This window comes from Hylobates moloch, unplaced genomic scaffold, assembly GCF_009828535.3.
Source record: "Hylobates moloch isolate HMO894 unplaced genomic scaffold, HMol_V3 SCAFFOLD_1, whole genome shotgun sequence".
NCBI classification, from domain to species: domain Eukaryota; kingdom Metazoa; phylum Chordata; class Mammalia; order Primates; family Hylobatidae; genus Hylobates; species Hylobates moloch.
The window spans coordinates 135,589,707-135,607,705 of record NW_026652276.1 but is presented as its reverse complement, the minus strand read 5'-3'; the positions used below and the strand labels follow the sequence as shown (position 1 = coordinate 135,607,705).

At 34.2% G+C, this 17,999-nt stretch overlaps 1 protein-coding gene across 6 annotated transcripts in view; it reads left to right on the top strand.

The window, feature by feature from the left end:
• BBS9 (Bardet-Biedl syndrome 9) overlaps positions 1-17,999 on the top strand; it is a 547,551-nt gene that overhangs the window by 242,751 nt on the left and 286,801 nt on the right. For 5 of the 6 annotated variants that reach the window (XM_058445811.1, XM_058445798.1, XM_032758348.2 and 2 more), the window contains 6 exons: positions 303-379; positions 3,922-3,975; positions 8,408-8,510; positions 10,478-10,582; positions 12,135-12,149; positions 17,137-17,277. In XM_058445811.1, the coding sequence (XP_058301794.1) occupies positions 303-379; positions 3,922-3,975; positions 8,408-8,510; positions 10,478-10,582; positions 12,135-12,149; positions 17,137-17,277 (495 nt within the window). The remainder of the gene's footprint in view (positions 1-302; positions 380-3,921; positions 3,976-8,407; positions 8,511-10,477; positions 10,583-12,134; positions 12,150-17,136; positions 17,278-17,999) is intronic. The other variant, XM_032758349.2, reaches the window with a different exon arrangement.

Here is a 17,999-nt window from a genome sequence, read left to right as displayed (position 1 = left end):
AGGGCTGTACTAATTTGGGCTTCCACTAGTAGTTACAGAGAGGGCATTGAAATTCCTAGTGCTGGTCAGTCAGTGGCTCACGTCTTAGCGAATATCTGCAGAAAAAGACAGTATTTTTTACCATATTATAGAGGGAAAGAATTAGCATCAAGCTTCTAATACTGTAATGCATAGTTTTTTCAACTTGTGAGTATGTTTATGGGGTTGTTTTTTATATGTGGTATAGACAGACCTTTAAAGAAAATCTATATACAGAAGGTTTTACTTAATGATTAAATAATTTTTCTTTTTTTAAATCACAGGTGTTTGGCCCATGACTGAGAGAGAAGATGACTTGAACGTTTCTGTCGTGGTTTCTCCTAACTTTGATTCAGTTTCTGTAGGTGTACTTGCAGATTTTAAAGGGGTTTATAATAGTGGTAAACTCTGATGAATTAGGACCAAAATGCGTTGGTTTAAAGTTTGGTCCTCCAAGTAGACACTTCAGGGAGGATAACAAATTGTAGGCCTTGTTACTTTCTAGATAAAAACATTAGTAGCCCCTTAGTGCCAGTAAGGAGCTCCTTGGGCAGGATTTCAGTTTTAAAAAGAAGTGGGGTTGTGGGGGAAGAGACAGCAGTAGAAGGGCTTCCTTCTTGCCCTAGTTCTAATCCTACTTAAAAAAAATTTTTTTTCAAACTTTCTTAGTACTATAGCGTTGACGTAATGCTAGTGTAGCTGAATAATACTGATCCTACCAGATTTTTGTTGGAGATTCAATGAGATAAGGTTTGTGAGTGGCCTAGCTCAAAGTTTGATGATTTCTAGTCTTTAATACATTATGGTGATGGTGGTGGTAGGGTAGGTTAAGAGTATATAGTTGGTCCAATACTTATTTTTTCCCCTATTTCTATCTGTGTGACACAAGGCAAGGTACTTAATTTTCTTAGTCTCAATTTTCTCATCCACAAAATGGGAATAATAATAGAATCTACTTTGTTGAATGTTATGATGATTGTTATGATTGTCATTATCATCAAATTACATTTTACTTCTTTCTACATTATAATAATCATCAACATCATCATAATCATTATCATTATCACAACCATCTATGTCCATGAGTTGTCTTGTTCACTGCTGTATCCTTAGTGCTTGCCAAATAATGGGTGCTCAATATGTATTTGCTGTATGAATGAGTGAATTAATACAACTGAGAAATAGAAAGGAGGAAAGGAGGACTATTCTTGATTTTATTACTTCATCTCCTCACTTAAGTTTTCTATAAGCACCTGTTAGGATGTGATTGATTATGTCTCACTGACTGCAGTTTATCTGTGTTTCTACCAACAGATGATCAGTTTAGGGAAGTGGTTGAATTCACTCATTTTACCATATTTGGAGTTTATATCATATAATTCTGCTTGGGAAGTGTCTTCATTATTTAGGTATCAGAACATACTTTAAAACATATATCATGAGTGTCAAAAGATTAATTTTAGTATAAACAGCCAATCCAATTTGTGATAAAAATCACATTAACATTGCTATATTATAGTAAATTGGGTACACAAAAAAGTAGGACTATATATGAAAGAAACATTCACCCAGCTGAGTCACATAGTAGAGGCACTGTTTTAAACATTGGCCATTCAGCACACACCATTTTTCATTCTACCTGAAGGGTGTAGTCTAAGTGGAACATTTCTGCTTAGTTAACTGACAAATGTACACATTTTCTTGCTGTGGAAATGACTTTTTTTTTCCTTTTGGCAACTTATATAAGTTTTTCTAGGTTCTCTTCAGCATAGGCTATTTGGAATGAGGAATTCCCTTTCTGTTTTTCAGGAACTTTTAGTCTTTGTAGGAAAATTCCTTATGTAGTAGCACTATATTACAATGTATATTTCCCAATTGGTAACCCTGAATGCTATTTCCTCTTGAGTAGGTGTCCCTTTCCAGCTTCATTTTCCCTGTGTTACTATTTTTTCTTTCTTAAGAGATTTCTTGAGGGTATCATATTCATCTCATTGGAAAACATTAGTCCTACAATTTATGTGGCTTTGGTGCCATGACGTCTTCTTATAGCCATTTCTTTCTTGCTATAGTTTTATGTTCCCAAAGGACTGCTGTCCTTGAAGTATCTAGGTGTTTAGTCATGGATTGAAATGAGCAGGAAACAGGAGATGTTGATTTCTCTTCTAGATCTGTGGATAGCTAAATGTAAAATATTTCCTGGATTTTAGGTATTATTAGATTACAAAGCCTGGATTAATATTTTACTTTGAATCATTATTATGAAAGCCACATCTCAAAAAAGTAATATAATTTATATTAGAATGGAGTCTTTCTTAGAGGAGATAAGCATTACTATCCCATCTTCCCGATTGAGAAGCTGGATCATAGTTTAAATATGGTTTCCTGTGGAGCCATAAGTAGAATATGAATCTCTCAACTTTGAATTCTGCTGATGCTCATTACATCATAGGATCCCCATTGCTTAGAAGTGGCTTAGTTTTTCTTAGTTAAAAATACTTCAAGTAAAAAAATGCAATGGATCATATTCATTGGTTGGATAGAGGCATAATTTTAATTGGTCCCCAGAATTCATAAGGGTATTATTAGAAAATATGTCACCCCTTAGTCTTATTCTATCATAGAACATTTTCCCCTACCAATGTATCACTCTAAAAAATAAGTTACACGTGATAAGGGAAGTGTTTTATGTATTATATTATACTATGTATTCTTTAAGAGGAAGGAGCAGGTAACACAAGGTGACGCTCAAAGAATGCTTATTGAATCAGTTTATGATATGCACTGGTTAAAAAAAAGTTTCCCTTCCCTTCCCTCCATTCCCCTCCCCTCTCCACCCCTTTATTTTTGAGACAGAGTCTCGCTCTTTCACCCAGGCTGGAGTGAAGTGGCGTGATCTTGGCTCACTGCAACCTCCGCCTCCCGGGTTCAAGCGATTCTCCTGTCTCAGCCTCCCGAGTAGCTGGGATTACAGTTGCCTGCCACCACGCCCAGCTAATTTTTGTATTTTTAGTAGAGACGGGGTTTCATTATGTTGGCCAGGCTGGTCTCGAACTCCTGACCTCAGGTGATCCACCCGCCTCGGCCTCCCAAAGTGCTAGGATTACAGGCATGAGCCACTGCGCATGGCCTACTTTTATTTTATGGGTGTAAGGCCACTCAATCTTTATATCATTAGCTGCATGTCTTAGATACATGTTATTAATCAGAATAACACATACCTTACGCAGGGTGAAAATACAGGGACCTGAAAGAATGGCATAATATTTTTCTGGGACATACAGGGAGGTCTTCTTCTATGCAATATAAATAACAAGTTAATAGAATTAATACTTTCGATATTTAAGTAAATCTGGGAATGGAGTGGTTTGATAAAATATGTGACCTTTGCTTTTTAGGGGATGAGTTTTTTTTTTTTTTTTTGAGACGGAGTCTCTCTCTGTCACCCAGGCTGGAGTGCAGTGGCGTGATCTTGGCTCACTGCAAGCTCCGCCTCCCGGGTTCATGCCATTCTCCTGCCTCAGCCTCCCGAGTAGCTGGGACCACAGGCGCCTGCCACTGCACCCGGCTAAATTTTTGTATTTTTAGTAGAGACGGGGTTTCACGGTGGTCTCAATCTCCTGACCTCGTAATCCACCCGCCTCAGCCTCCCAAAGTGCTGGGATTTCAGGCGTGAGCCACCGCGCCTGGCCCAGGGGATGAGTTTTTAAATATTAGCTTATGACTTTCCAGACGAAGGCATCAAAAAAGCCAGATTGTCTCTTTTAGTCTGTCATTAGAGTAATAAATCTTTTATAGTTTCCTATTTTGATAGTAGGAAATATACATTTCCTACTCATTGTGTTCACTCATTGCTGTGTAATATTGAAATCATTCTTTCTTGCCTTCTCAATTCTGTGTTTACAGCAAGCGACCGATGTTGAGGTGGGAACTGACCTTGTCCCTTCTGTCACGGTGAAGGTATTGTACCAGATTTTAGACTGTAATGTGCAAACAATATGATTTATTTCATCACATCTGTCACTGTTGATAACTTGTAAATAGCTTACAGAAATGTAAAATAAACACTTGGCATTTGTAGATTTTTCCCCAGCCTTGAGTAGTGAATAGAAAACCTTTACTGTTACTTGCAAATATAAAACTGGTAGTTGCATTTATAGCAATATGTATATAATATAAATAATTATTATGAGGTACTGTTACCATTATTTAAATGTGTAGCATGATCCAGGCTTTTTTCTTTGGAAATAAAGTTAACATTTTAAATCTGCTAAAGGAATTGTGTCATCACCATTCGTAGTAGACCAATCAAGTAGCATCATACATAGTATACTGTGAATTGATATTGGAGAAGCACAGGGATGCTAATATCTTTCTTCTACCTATGATTATGTGTGTGTTTGAAAAGAATTTCCAGCCATCTCTCTGCCATAACTTTAAGTGGATGTAGATATAGCAAGAAAATATTAAATGAAGATGCCACAAAGTTAGAATGGTAACAAATTGATAGTCCTGGAAAATAGAATATTAAGGATGTGGTTTTGGTTAAGATTTTTAGTCCTGTCATTGTAGAATTTTAGAACTAGAACTTAAATGTAGAACCTTCTTAAAGCATTTAGATTAAAATATGGCAATCAGTCAGCACGTTATTAAGCTGAAAATATTTATCACTGCCCAGACCTTGGAAGCAAGGGAAGGTTGTGGATTTTGGCAATTCACTTAGTCAAAACTTGGATGGGGCTTTATATTTTCTTAGATTATGGGTTGCTGTCCTTGGAGGAGCTTGACAGGGCACCAAGCTTTACCAATTGTGTTCGCTTACACTGGAACCAGCGGGTGGCCCAAATGTGGAGATCTTTGGTCGAACTTGAAGGGAGCTGAATCTTACAACAGTTTCCTAAGCTAAGTTTTTTGGATTCTTGCCACTGGAAACAAGGGTGGTCTTTCCCCAACCTCTTTTCCCCCAATCCAATCAAAGGCTCTATCTCATTAATACTTCTGAATCTGGAAAGGCATTAGTGGCAAGAAATCAAACATTTAAGAAAAAGAAATAACTGTCAAGTTCCAGGAATGATTTGTACTTTTGTATAGGGACACCTCTTTTATATCTATCTACTGATAACGTTCAGACACATACATGTAATAATTTAGGAGTGCACTGTTAATTGCAATAAGAGATCTTGTGCCTTAACTAGATAACATTGCTCATGCTAATTGTACCCCCAGCCAACCAGGAGTTAGCACCATAAGTAAACATACCTTTCCCTCCCATGCAGTTCTTAAGCTTTCATGTGTAGTAGCCACCTTAAAATGATGGCATGACACTACTGGAAAATTCTCCTTCCATTCGTGGAACTTACTATATTTGAGAATACCTAAGTCACAACTGTCTTTCTCATTGCCATTATAAAAGCACGAGAAAGAATGCAACAGGCAAGGGTTGCAGAAAATTGGCGGGACTCACACAGCAGACACAATGACTTCCTGATCCTGTCTGACAATTTCTATACAAATTTCTACTATAAATCTCTCCTTATGACCTTTTGTAACAACAGCAGCCAAGATATATAACCATGCAAGTTTCCATCATAATAAATCCTGTTAATTGAGAAAATTTTTCCATCTGTTCCAAGTGAATGAAGATGTGGCTACCTTGAGTATGTATGCATGATGTGTGACCATCTATTCCAGGCAACTAGGCAGAGTGGTTGTTTATACCTGGCCTTTGGTGTCATATTTATATATCTAGGATAAAAATTTGGTATTATATTTCCTAAGGGTTATATTTCATAAGAGGCAGAAAATAGCATGGAAAATTCTTGTATCAATGTTTTATATTTTCTCCTTAATATTCTATAATTATTTTCCTGTTAAAATATAAGACTTATGATCTAGCCAAGTCTTTAACTCTTTTTTGGCTCAAACACAACTATTCTTTGTTACTGTTGTTATTTTTGTTACCTATCTCCTTGATTTGTATTTTGAAAGGGCCTAGCCCATTGTTGGGGTTCAATAAATATGTGCATGAGAGCTATCATGATTGTGCAACTAAACCAAATGCAAACCCTTCTTGTTACAATGTAAAATTCTGTGATTATTGTCTAAGTAGACATCGTTGTGCCAGGAAAAGCCAGACTACTGTTTTTCAAATGGCTTATTACTACTTAAAGGAATTTTCATTTTTACTTAAAACTGAGCTCTCATGAGACTTTCCTGGTCACTATTTTCAACTCTCTACTTGGATTGACGGCTTTGCACAGGTTATTTACCTTCTCTGAACCTCTATTTTTTAAACTGTAAAATAGGGATACTTTTTCATCTGCAAAGTTATTTTCAGTCTTAACCACAGTTGAAGGCATGGGCTCTGGATTCTGGCACATAGCAGTTAAATTGTGGTTCTTCCACTTACAATCAAAGTGGCCTCGGGCAAATTACTAAGCATCTCTGAGCCACAGTCTTTTGTAAAACGGTTTATGATGGTACCTGTCAAACATTTTTGTAAAGAGTAAATTAAATAATGGCACATAAATAATTTGTTACCATGGTTCCATGAATATAGAAAATTGCTAATGTTTTTTATCATTAATATTATTCATTTTATTTAAAAATATATGTACAGACTAGTATTATATTATTGTAATAGTAGAATATTTAAATTGTGTCTTGTTTGTTTAATGGACTAGCTAGTTGAAAGAAAGTTGTTTGTAGCACTTGCATGGTGTCTTCCTACCATAATAACCATCAGGGTTTTACTAAAAAGGTATTATGTTTACAATGGCCAGACATCATTGAGGAAGTTTAGTTTGTGGCATGATGATTCCCTATGTATTCCCAGGATTTACAAAGTAAAAATTGAGTATTCGTTTTTCATGGTGTTTATCATATTTAATTGCGTCAATAGTTGTCTTAAAAATTTTACTTTGCAAGTCAAAATTTTTATGTTTTTAACTTATTTTTAAGTTGTGCAGAATACTCACATCACTTAAAATTAATACATTTACTGAATCTAATTATATGTACATAATGTTTGTTGGCCAATTGCATATTCTTGTATATATAAAAATATACATATTTAATCAAGGAAGAGGTGATACATGCTTTTTATTGAAAAGAAACTTCAAAACTGCTTTTCTTAACAATAAGAATGGTCCTTCAATTATGTTAATGTGTGTATCTGTCTCATATAACAAAGTCTAGTAACTAGACTGAACTGCTGTATAGAAAAGGTACCATATAGAATGGTGGTTTATTTTATTTAATTTTTTTCTCATGACATATGAGTCACCATGATAGAACATTTTAAAATAGCTTTATTTAGATATAATTTAGATACTATATTATTCACTCACTTAAAGTTACAATCCAATGATTTTTAGTATAGTGTATTTACAGAATTTTGCAACTATTACCACAATTTAATTTTAGAACATTTTATCCCACCTGAAAGAAATGCCATACGCATTAGCTGCCATTCCCCATCTCTCTCATACCTAAGCAACTCTTAATCTACTTTATTTCTCTATAGATTGCCTATTCTATACATTTCATATAAATGGATCGTACAATATGTGGTTCTTTGTGACTAGATTTTTTCACTTAGCATCATGTTTTCAAGGTTCACCCATGTTGTGGCATGTAAATGAAATAATGTACATAAATTTGTTAGCATGGTTCCATGAATATAGAAAACTGCTAATGGTTTTTATCATTAATATTATTCATAATGTATTTCATTTCTTTTATTGCTGAACAATATTTGATTGTATGAATATATCACATTTTGTTTATTCATTCATCATGTTGGGAATTTGGATTATTTCTGCTTTTTGGCTATTAGCATATTGTTGCTATGAACATCTGTGTGTAAGATTTTGGGTGGACATATGTTTTCATTTCTGTTGGTATAGAATTGTGAAGTTATGTGTTAAATTTATGTTTAACCTTTGAAGAAACTGCCAAACTTTTCTTAGAGTAGCTGTACCAATTTACATTTTCACTGGCAATATATGAGGGTTCCAGTTTCTCCACATCATTGCTAACACATGTTATTGTCTGTCCTTTTGATTCTAGCCATTTTATTGGGTACGTAGTAGTATCTCATTGTGGTTTTTGGTTTGTATCTCCTTCATAACTAAGGATATTGAGCATCTTTGTATGTACATATTGCCAGTCTTTATTCTTTTGAGTAAAGTCTGTTTAACTTTTTTGCACAGTTTCTACTTGATAGAATATTTTAATCTATTACTTACTGTATTATGTTTTTGACTACTCATTTTTTCCTCAGGTAATGTTTTCTAATTATTTGCTAGTTAGTTATGTTTAAGTAGTTATGATAGTCTATCAATTTGAATACAATGTAATTTTCTATTGATAACAATTTCTGTTTCCTTAGGTCGCACTGCAGAACAGAGTGATATTGCAAAAAGCCAAATTATCAGTCTACGTGCAACCACCATTAGAATTGACTTGTGATCAGTTCACCTTTGAATTTATGAGTAAGTTTTTTGTTTTGGCTGAAAGTCTACCATGGTGTGAATTTTTAAAAAATACTAGTTTGTTCATTTAATGTCTATTATTTCATGTCTGAATGGTGAGATTGGGATCATCCCAAAATCAATGATCGTGTTGTTTTGCTTATATTTTCCCTCTTAGCATCAGCATGAACATTCAATTAATGATTGTTGGATCAAATTAATCTTTTACGATTACAGATTTCTAGGTGCTTTTCTGAACTTGTTGGACCTATAATTGTTTTTGATTTATTTATTTTTTTTCTAGACAGGGTCTCATTCTCATTGGCCCAGGCTGCAGTGCAGTGGCACGATCATGGCTCACTGCAGCTTCGACTTCCTGTGCTCAAGTGATCCTCCCACCTCAGCCTCCTGAGTAGCTGAGACTACAGGAAAACACCACCTGACTAATTTTTTGTATTTTTAGTAGAGATGGGGTTTTGCCGTGTTATCCAGGCTGGTCTCGAACTCCTGGGCTCAAGCAATCTGCCTATCTTGGCCTCCCAGAATACTAAGATTAGAAGCATGAGCCACCGCTCCTGGCCTGTTTTTAAATACTAAAATTTAGAAAGCTTTCTTTATTGGTGTTTCTTTAGTGATCTATTTATTGAATCAGTAATGTTTGAAGAATTAATATGGACTTTGGAGTTTGGCCTGAGTTTGAATCCAGCTCTAACACTCACTTGATGTGTAACCGTAGGCAAAAACTACACTAGTAATCACTTGGAGCCTCATTTATTTTAATCTGCAAAAAGGGGGTAATGATATTTGTCTTACAAGGTTGTTTTGAGGATTTAATTAAAAAGTAAATCTATAAAAGATATTCATAATAATGCTTAAAATAGTAGGCATGTCATTAATGGCAACTCTTAGTAAGGTTTCTTTGTATAGAATCTCTTACTCCCAACCGTTTATATCCAAATTGTCATTAGTCCTGTTAAGATAATCTGAATTACCTTTCAAGTCTTTTTTCTTTTTTTGGTTTACTATAGCTTTTCTGCTAAGGCTTCTATCTCTTATTCATGAAGTCAAGAACATATCTTTCTTTTTTTGCCTCCATATAACCAATCCATAGCTGAGTGCCTGCCGTTAGTAGGAATTCAACAAATCTTTGTAGAATGAATGAATAAACGATTGAGTGAAGTAACCTCATAGGTGATACCCAGCCATTGAACTTTTGCTTGCATTTCTGATTTTGTACAACACTTCCAATTTGTCTTTCTAAAATACATTCTAAATAATTTAGTTTTTCCAGTTAAAAATCTCTTATGGCTCTCTAATACAGGTTGGGGCCAAATATGTTAACATAGATGAGCACGCACAATCTGTGAAGTGGCTACTGTGTAACACTCCCTCATCCATTTTCTCCTTCATTCTATGTTCTACCCATGATAAATTGCTATTTTCCTCCCAAATTCTCTTGCCCTTTTGTGTACTGTTTTCTCTGTTCATGCTGTCTATTCCTCGAAGTAAACAGCAGCAGTGGTGTAGAATGCCAGTTTCTTTGTACCTTGTTCTGGAGTCAATTCCTAGTAGCTGTGTTACCTTAGGCAAGCTTCTTTTTTTGTTTTTATTTCTGTTTTTGAGACAGAGTCTCACTCTGTTGCCTGGACTGGAGATGTGGTTTTCTCATGTTGGCTAGGCTGGTCTCGAACTTCTGGTCTCACATGATCCGCCCACCTAGGCCTCCCAAAGTGTTGGGATTACAGGCGTGAGCCACTGTGCCTGGTCTTAGGCAAGCTTCTTAATCTCTCTGTATTTCAGTTTTCTCATGCATAATAAATGAGGATAATAATAGTATCAACCTCATAGGTTTGTTGTGAAGATTTAGTTACTTCATGTAAAATGCTTATGACAGTCCCTGGCATGTGGTGAGTGCTTATTAAATTTTAACTTGTTAATAACAATTGCCCCAAATTATGTAATTTATATTATTTTTACATTGCTTGTAGCACCAGATTTGACTAGAACAGTAAGCTTTTCTGTTTATCTGCAAAGAAGTTATACACCATCAGAATTGGAAGGAAATGCTGTTGTTTCTTATTCCAGACCAACAGGTAAACATACAGGCTTAATCATTACTTTAAGTTGTTGGAGTTATGAGTAAAATGCTTACACATTTAAGATGAGAAAACATACTGTGAAATATCATTAAATGAGAAAATGTTATTTTCTACTGTTAAGTAAAATCGTATGTTTTCATTACTTTTATGTGTTATGAGTAGTTTGTGATAAGTCTGTTTAGCTGATTTCCATATGTAATGTTTGGTTCCCTCTTTTCAGTTAATATCAAATCTGATACATTTTTATTCCTAATAGAAGAATGTTATCTAGTCAGATTTCATTTATTTGAACCAAAGTCTAGTATTGATGCAGGATTTTTGCTCCTTAGTTCAGCTAAATCTGCATTCTTATTTCGTGACCAAGAAGAATTAGGCATGCGGACACAGTGAAGAGTGAGGAGGGTGGAATTTTTAAAGCAGGTTTTCACCTCACAAATTGAATACCAGGGCTTCCACACATGAGCTGATGAGGCCAGGCTCCTCCCCTGCATAAGGCGCCAATTCCTTGTGGCTCCACCCCATTTCCCCAGTGCGCTCACGGGCATGTCCAGGCAAGCCATAGGTAGTATCTGAAAAGGCAACAGTCGATTGGCTAAAAGACAGTATTCAGAAAGAATCAACTGGGAAAGGGCAGGCACACAGGGGCAGAAGTTCTTCTGGGTTTTGGGTTTCATCCAGGACCAGCAGTACGATCTTTCAGCCCTCAGGCTGTTTTAAGCCTGAAGGTGAGGTTTCACCTGGGACCTTTCTGTGTTTGTTTAAGCGTTTGTCTGCCTCCTGCCTCTATCAGTATGAATTAGTAGAAAAGAATATTATGGATTACTCCAACATTAGGGCAGTAATCAGAATTTTAGACACTGTTTTAGTGACTAAATAAAACTCTTTAGCATCTTATGTGTTAAAATACTTAAGAACAGATCTTTTAAAACTTAGTCTGCATTTTTCAACCATTTTTGGCTATTATGCTTTTCTGTAATTTAAAAGACAATTTAAAAGATTACTAATCATTGGTATTGGTTGAAAGTGAATTAGAAATTAACATTGAGAAAGTCTGCAGAATGCCAAGAGAAGCAAAAAGAGACATTATCAATAGTATTATTTACTTAAATTATTATAAAAAAGAGGAACTGGATTGACTTTAAAGGGGAAAGTTAAAAGAAAATAAATTCAAAAAGTAACTGGAAATATTAATATTATGTATTTTCCCCTTTATTGAGTCTTTTTTGCTGTTTGGCTAGATCATATATCTTTACTTGTTTTTGTTTTTTTTTTTCCCACATTTACACTGGAATAACACATTCTCATAGACTTCTGAGAATGGAAATATAAATAAATGTACTGTTGGGTTTCATTTATTTATGTTATACTCTCAATTGTGAATTGACTTGTGTTTGATTGGAGCGTCATTTAAGTCATCTGTGAGAATCTTGAAATTTTAATTTGTATTTTAAGCAGATATGTGTCAAATGTGTGTTGTAAGTTTACCACAGATAATTTGTTGCATTCTTTTCCCCCTACCCATTTTTGCATTGCCTGTGATGGATAGATCGAAATCCTGATGGTAAGTGTAAAGATAATTTAGAAAAAAATGAATTTCAGAACTGAAATTTGTTTGATGAATTGAATTGGTATTATACCATGAATGAGCTCTTCTTATGGACTGCTCTTTTAACTAGAAAAAGTTCTTTAGGATGATACAGTGCCTTGGTTCTGCTATGGAGAGCATAATAGATGTTTCCACAGAGATTTGTCATTATTCATTGTTTCGGAGTCATGAGAAAGAATGAAATTAGGGGTAAGAATAGAATGTCTTTTTTGAAAAATATTAAAGGTGTTATTGACAACTTATTTCTGCAAGTCATTGGTTATTTAGTTCCATGCTCTGTTATTTTACCTAAAAGAAAGAAAGAGTTTAAAAAAAGAGTGTTTGTCACTGAATTCTAAGTTGTGTTTTCCTACATGCTTCAAGAGATTCACCTCTCTGTGATAAGAATGATGTGTGTGTTCACTCTGTGGGCCTATTCCCTGTCTTGTTTAGAATTTGCAGGGGAATGTTATCAAACGTCTGACTCCTTCTAACTTGCTTGGGTCAGTGTTGTTACTTACTTTGTTTTCCCCAAATCTTTTGCTTGACTCTGCTATGATTCTGATCATAATATGAGCTTAATTAAGTTTGTTCCTTAGGTTCTCCTTGTAGGTTTTGAGCTTTTTGAGGGCAGGGGTCAAGCACTCATCTTTGAATTGCATACTAACAGAGTACATAGCAGGCACTACAAGTATCTCTGGTTATTTTTCCTCTTAGATATAGACTTAATGTGGTAGTTTATCTTTATAAGTTATTTTAAGATACATTTTAGATAACAATATTAATTAGTAATAATTAAATAAATATAATGAAATAAAGATTGTGGCAATATTTACTCATGCAGTTTGGGTGATGCCAACAACCTGAGTTGCATAGCACATGTCATCTTGATATCTGGAAGGTATATATATATTTATATGAGAAGTGTTTTAATAGAAGTAAATGATTAGCTTAATAACACAAAGTATACTTGTCAAATTAGAATTTGGGTCATTAAAAAATAACCTGATATTAATAATGAATATTTACATTTTAATTAGCTAGATTGCCTGTAATATTTAAGATTTTGGACTGAATTTTGTAAAATATCATATTATTATTTAAATGATTAGTTTTAAGTTTAAAAAATCAGTTAAGGTTATTGTTCAAAGAAATTTATTCCTTCTTACTGTAAATTCAGCCCAAACTATGAGGAAAAAACCCACAATTCATAGAAATTGTAGTGTTTCAATACAAAATGAAAGCTGGTTTTAATAATCTCTTTGATATATTTTAAAATTATAATTAAGCTTTAGGGAGTGGAGTTGAAATATTCGGCGGCACCTAGTAGGCAAGAAAATAATATGTTGCCACTTAGATCTTACTTACACACAAGGCTTCATATTTCAAAGACTGATCCATTTTATTGTCTTGATCTGTTCGGGCTGCATTGCAGATAAGCAGTTCTGCTTTTATATGTGGAAAAAGAGAGGCAAATGAAGTTTTATGTTGTCCCATAAGGGTTAGTCTCCATTATTTCTGCATTAAAGTTACATGACGTGGGCAGTGTAAAACATGACTGCAGATGAAGCACAGTACGCAGCCAGACATAACAGGAAAGGATCAAGGAAGTTCTGGCTACCAGACATTGCTACTGCTTTGGGGTTCCTTGTTTTCAATATGAAATTACTCTAGCAGACCCCTGGAAAGAGTTCTAAAACCATTATATAGATGTATAATATATAGGTATGGTTATTTTATTCATATATACATATTTTTTCTATGTTCTTTTTTCCTTTATTTCTTTAAAGCACATTTTGGCTTCCAATTTGACAGTGATACTGGGCTTTTGGGGTGTGCCAGATGTAATTAGAAGTCTCTTCCTGGAAATAAAATGTTCTGTTAGGGCTAGTTTTGGTGAGAATATTCTCTCTGAGTGTTAAATAATTTTGTGATTAATTGCACCATAGTAGTTACGACTATCCATTTCCTCTAGTAGGTTAGGAAGGGAAGTGTTTGAAGGAGAGGTGATTATATCTGGTAAAAAGAACTACAGAACAGTCAGTCTGATAAATGACTAGGCCAATATTGGAGTAAAATAAATGACAAAAGTTTCTTTTCTCTCAGCGTAACACTTAGAGAATTCAGTAAGCCAGATATGGAGACTACTTTGCCAACTATAGAGAGAAAATATTGCTGATGGTAGGCAAAGTTAGGACCAATTAGTCTCTTTCAACTAACTTGAAGGCTGTTCTACTAGCAACTGTGAAAAGTCTTTAAATACATGTAATTCTGTTCCTTCTCTATTACAAACACATACACCCACACATGCCTCTATGAGTCTTTGGCTTCAGGTTCTTAGACATAATTACAGCCTGAAGAGTAACTGGTAGCCAAATTTACACTTCAGGTTTCCTAAGAAGGTGTAAATCCCAGTAGAAATGTGCCTCTGATAAACCCCATGTCTAAAAACTAGAGATTGTGTTGTAAAATCCATGGGTTTTAATTTGATAGTAAGTGTTATAAAGTAGTGACATTCTAATTTTTCTTTTAAGGGATGGTTTCTGTAGACTTTTTTTTTTAAGGATTTCATAACTCTTTTTTTCTCCCTAATGGTAAAACTTTTCAAGCTGCCATCATTTAAAAAATAGCCATAATCATTTTATTAAGTATGAGTGTCATCATTTTTCAAAGTAATGTTTTCCAAATGTCCTATTAAACAGGCTTATGATTCCTGCAGAGAAAAGATATTCTGGAGGGGTTCTACAAATCTTAGCAACTGCAAACCATTGCCCTAGTGTGTGATATTGTCATTAACTGACCTAACTGAACTGTAAATTGAGTTATAATGTATTTTCCTTCTTGGGTTTATTAGTGCTTGCAATCCATTTGTTTCGATTTCTGAAAGCATATACACTACCAGTTTCTTTAGCTCTGGGTTCGTGGAGATGTAGGACAATAATCTTCAAATATATAGGCTCAGTCACTTATGGGCAGTGTTGTTGATTATATTTAATTTTTTTTAACCGTGAATTCAGTCAGTACCTGGTCCAAGTAAAGTAGTGGCTACAGTTTTAGCAGTATAGTTTTAGAAGAACATTCACAGCCAAATTCTGGTTTGAACAATTAGCTCAGAATTTGGTTGAAAGTATATAGAAGATAGTTTCTTTTTGTGAATATACAGAATTGTCAGAAAAGGAAGCATTTGTTTTTGTAGTACTAGTCATTAAAAATGAAGGAGGTGGAAACAAGTTTAAGTTTCCTTGTTCTTTCCAGACTGTATCTATTAATTGATACATCTGAAATTTTCTCTACAGTTTACTTATTGTAGAGGAAACACACTCAGTGGGTGTATTTCCATAATTTGAGGATATATAGAGTATATGGAAATTTCCTTGAAGTTGGAGAAAGTAGTGCTTTGTAATTTTTTGTGGTTATATTGACAGTTGTGCTTTGTGCAGTATCTTAGATCATATTACCATAATATTTTGAGTCAAAACATCTCATCATTGTAAAGTACAAATACACATGCCTCTAAAAACCTCACAGAATGTCATGAAATAATACCCTGGGACTTTTCTTAAGAGACACCAGTTGTAATTTGCATCTAGGGTTCCAGGAGAAGTGAATTTAACATCTGTTGGTTATGAGCAAAAAATGAGCTACGTAAAACTTGATGGATAATAGATTATATTGAAGAGAATGACAAATATGCTCCACATGCTCTGAAAAAGTATTTAATTGACCTCATATATCAATATGCTTGCCATTGTTGGTGATTTCTCACTATCCTAGTGAATAAGTAATACTGAAAAGTGTACTCCCAGCTTGGATGTGGAGTAAGACATACAATTCCAATTGACTTTAGCAAAATATATTGCTAATTCCAGGGATCCTGCTTTGGGATCATGTCTCCAAACTAACTGCTTCTGCTTTTGCTGTTTTTAAACAGCTCCCTAACTCCTTCATAAAGAAATAAAGGAATTAATGTGTGGATTCATCAAGTAGAGTTAGAATATTTTGAGTGTTCAGTTTTTCTACAGCACTATGGCACAACATAGGCTTCTATATATTACCTTTCATCTTAACCAGTCAAAAACAGAGTTCTAGAACAAAAGGAGAGAAAACTAGGATTTTAGTATTGCTTTTCTAGATTTCTAAGTAGAGAGCCTAATTTGCTTTGGTTTCAATTTCATTTTCTGTAAAAATATTGAAAATGATTTTGAAAAGATTTATACAAATTCTAATATGAAACTTCATTGTCATATATTCAGTTACCTATTTCAGTATGCATGTATGAGTATTAAAATCATTTGACAATTGAATGACTATGTCTAAATGTCTAAAATGTCACTCAAAGTGATATGTAAAGTTAAATGGCTTGAGAAAAGTATAATTCATATAAAGGTAATATTCTACATATTAATGTGTAAAATGGACATGGACTTCAATAGAACTTCAGAAGAGCAAATCTTGCTTTCATGTTCATAATTTGAATCTTCATCAAGTAAAAAAAGCTGAAGATTTAAAATGTTTTTGAGTAGAGAAATTTTTAGATATGGTAATATAGAGTCTTAAAGATATGATAGAAGCTTCATATTCTTTGCTCACGTTTGCTGATAGTCTTGGATTAGGGCTAGAGCTCTGAAGGTCTTAAAGACTTAGTTCAGTAATTGAATGTAAGTAACTGTAATGTTTTATATAGTATCCAAATGTGATGATTTAAAAAATATGTACTACTATTAAAGACAGATCTCATTTCTATGCTTCTTTTAAAATTTTATTTTTGCCTTGTACCTTTTAAAAATAGTAATGAAATATGAATCATGATAATAATTTACAGTTATTTCAGCTTTGTTAAACAAAATAGGCAGGCAACAAACAAACCAAGGTATGTTGCTGCTCAAACTATTAGTAGTACAATTATTTTTTTGCCGAATTATTTGTCAAGTCTATGAATCTACATATCTCTCTTTTATTTCAGGCATTCCACGAGTTATCCAATGTAAATTTAGACTTCCCCTAAAGTTAATTTGCCTACCAGGTCAGCCTTCAAAAACTGCAAGCCACAAAATTACTATTGATACCAACAAATCTCCAGTCAGTCTTCTTAGTCTCTTCCCAGGTAAGACTTTTGAAATAACATGCCTGCAGCATCAAAAATGCTAAGAATTTAGAAAGGAATCCTTCATCAGCAGATAATGAGGGGGTAATTATCAGATAATTGTTAAGTGAGAGTATAAAAATGCCTCAAGGATTTTTCCCTCCTTTGCCTGTTCAAAGGTGAATAGCTTATATCAACAAGGTAATAAGGTATTCCTTTTAAGTTGGATTACAATTATCATAATAATTATTTTGCTACGGTATTCAGAAATAAAAACATCAAGTGTTTCTCTTTAGACTGTGAATTTTTTTGGCTTGGAATGTAAATATTTATTATTCATCTTTATGGTAGGTTTTTTGGATATATCTGTCTTCTAAGTGTATAAATATTTATTATTTATCTTCATTGTAGGCTTTTGTATATGTACCTTTTAAAGTATATTCTTATGTCTCTGAAAAGTAATCTCGTAAGTAGATGCTGTTTGTACTGTTTTATTCTGCTGTCTACAGCAGCTAGAGGGTGTGCATCCTGTGCTTCTGGTTGTTTAGAAGGGTTTCATACTTAATGCTTCAATATCACAGTGAACATTTGGGGTAATTTGTGATGGTATGACTTGGAGAGAAGTGTCGTTTTTCTTTCTGAGTGGCTTAGAAACTAAAGAAGCTTTTATTGGATAAAACATCCTTAGTAACTAAGGTTTTTAGTGTGTCATGTCATTAACTTTCTTGATGGTGGGGTAGAAC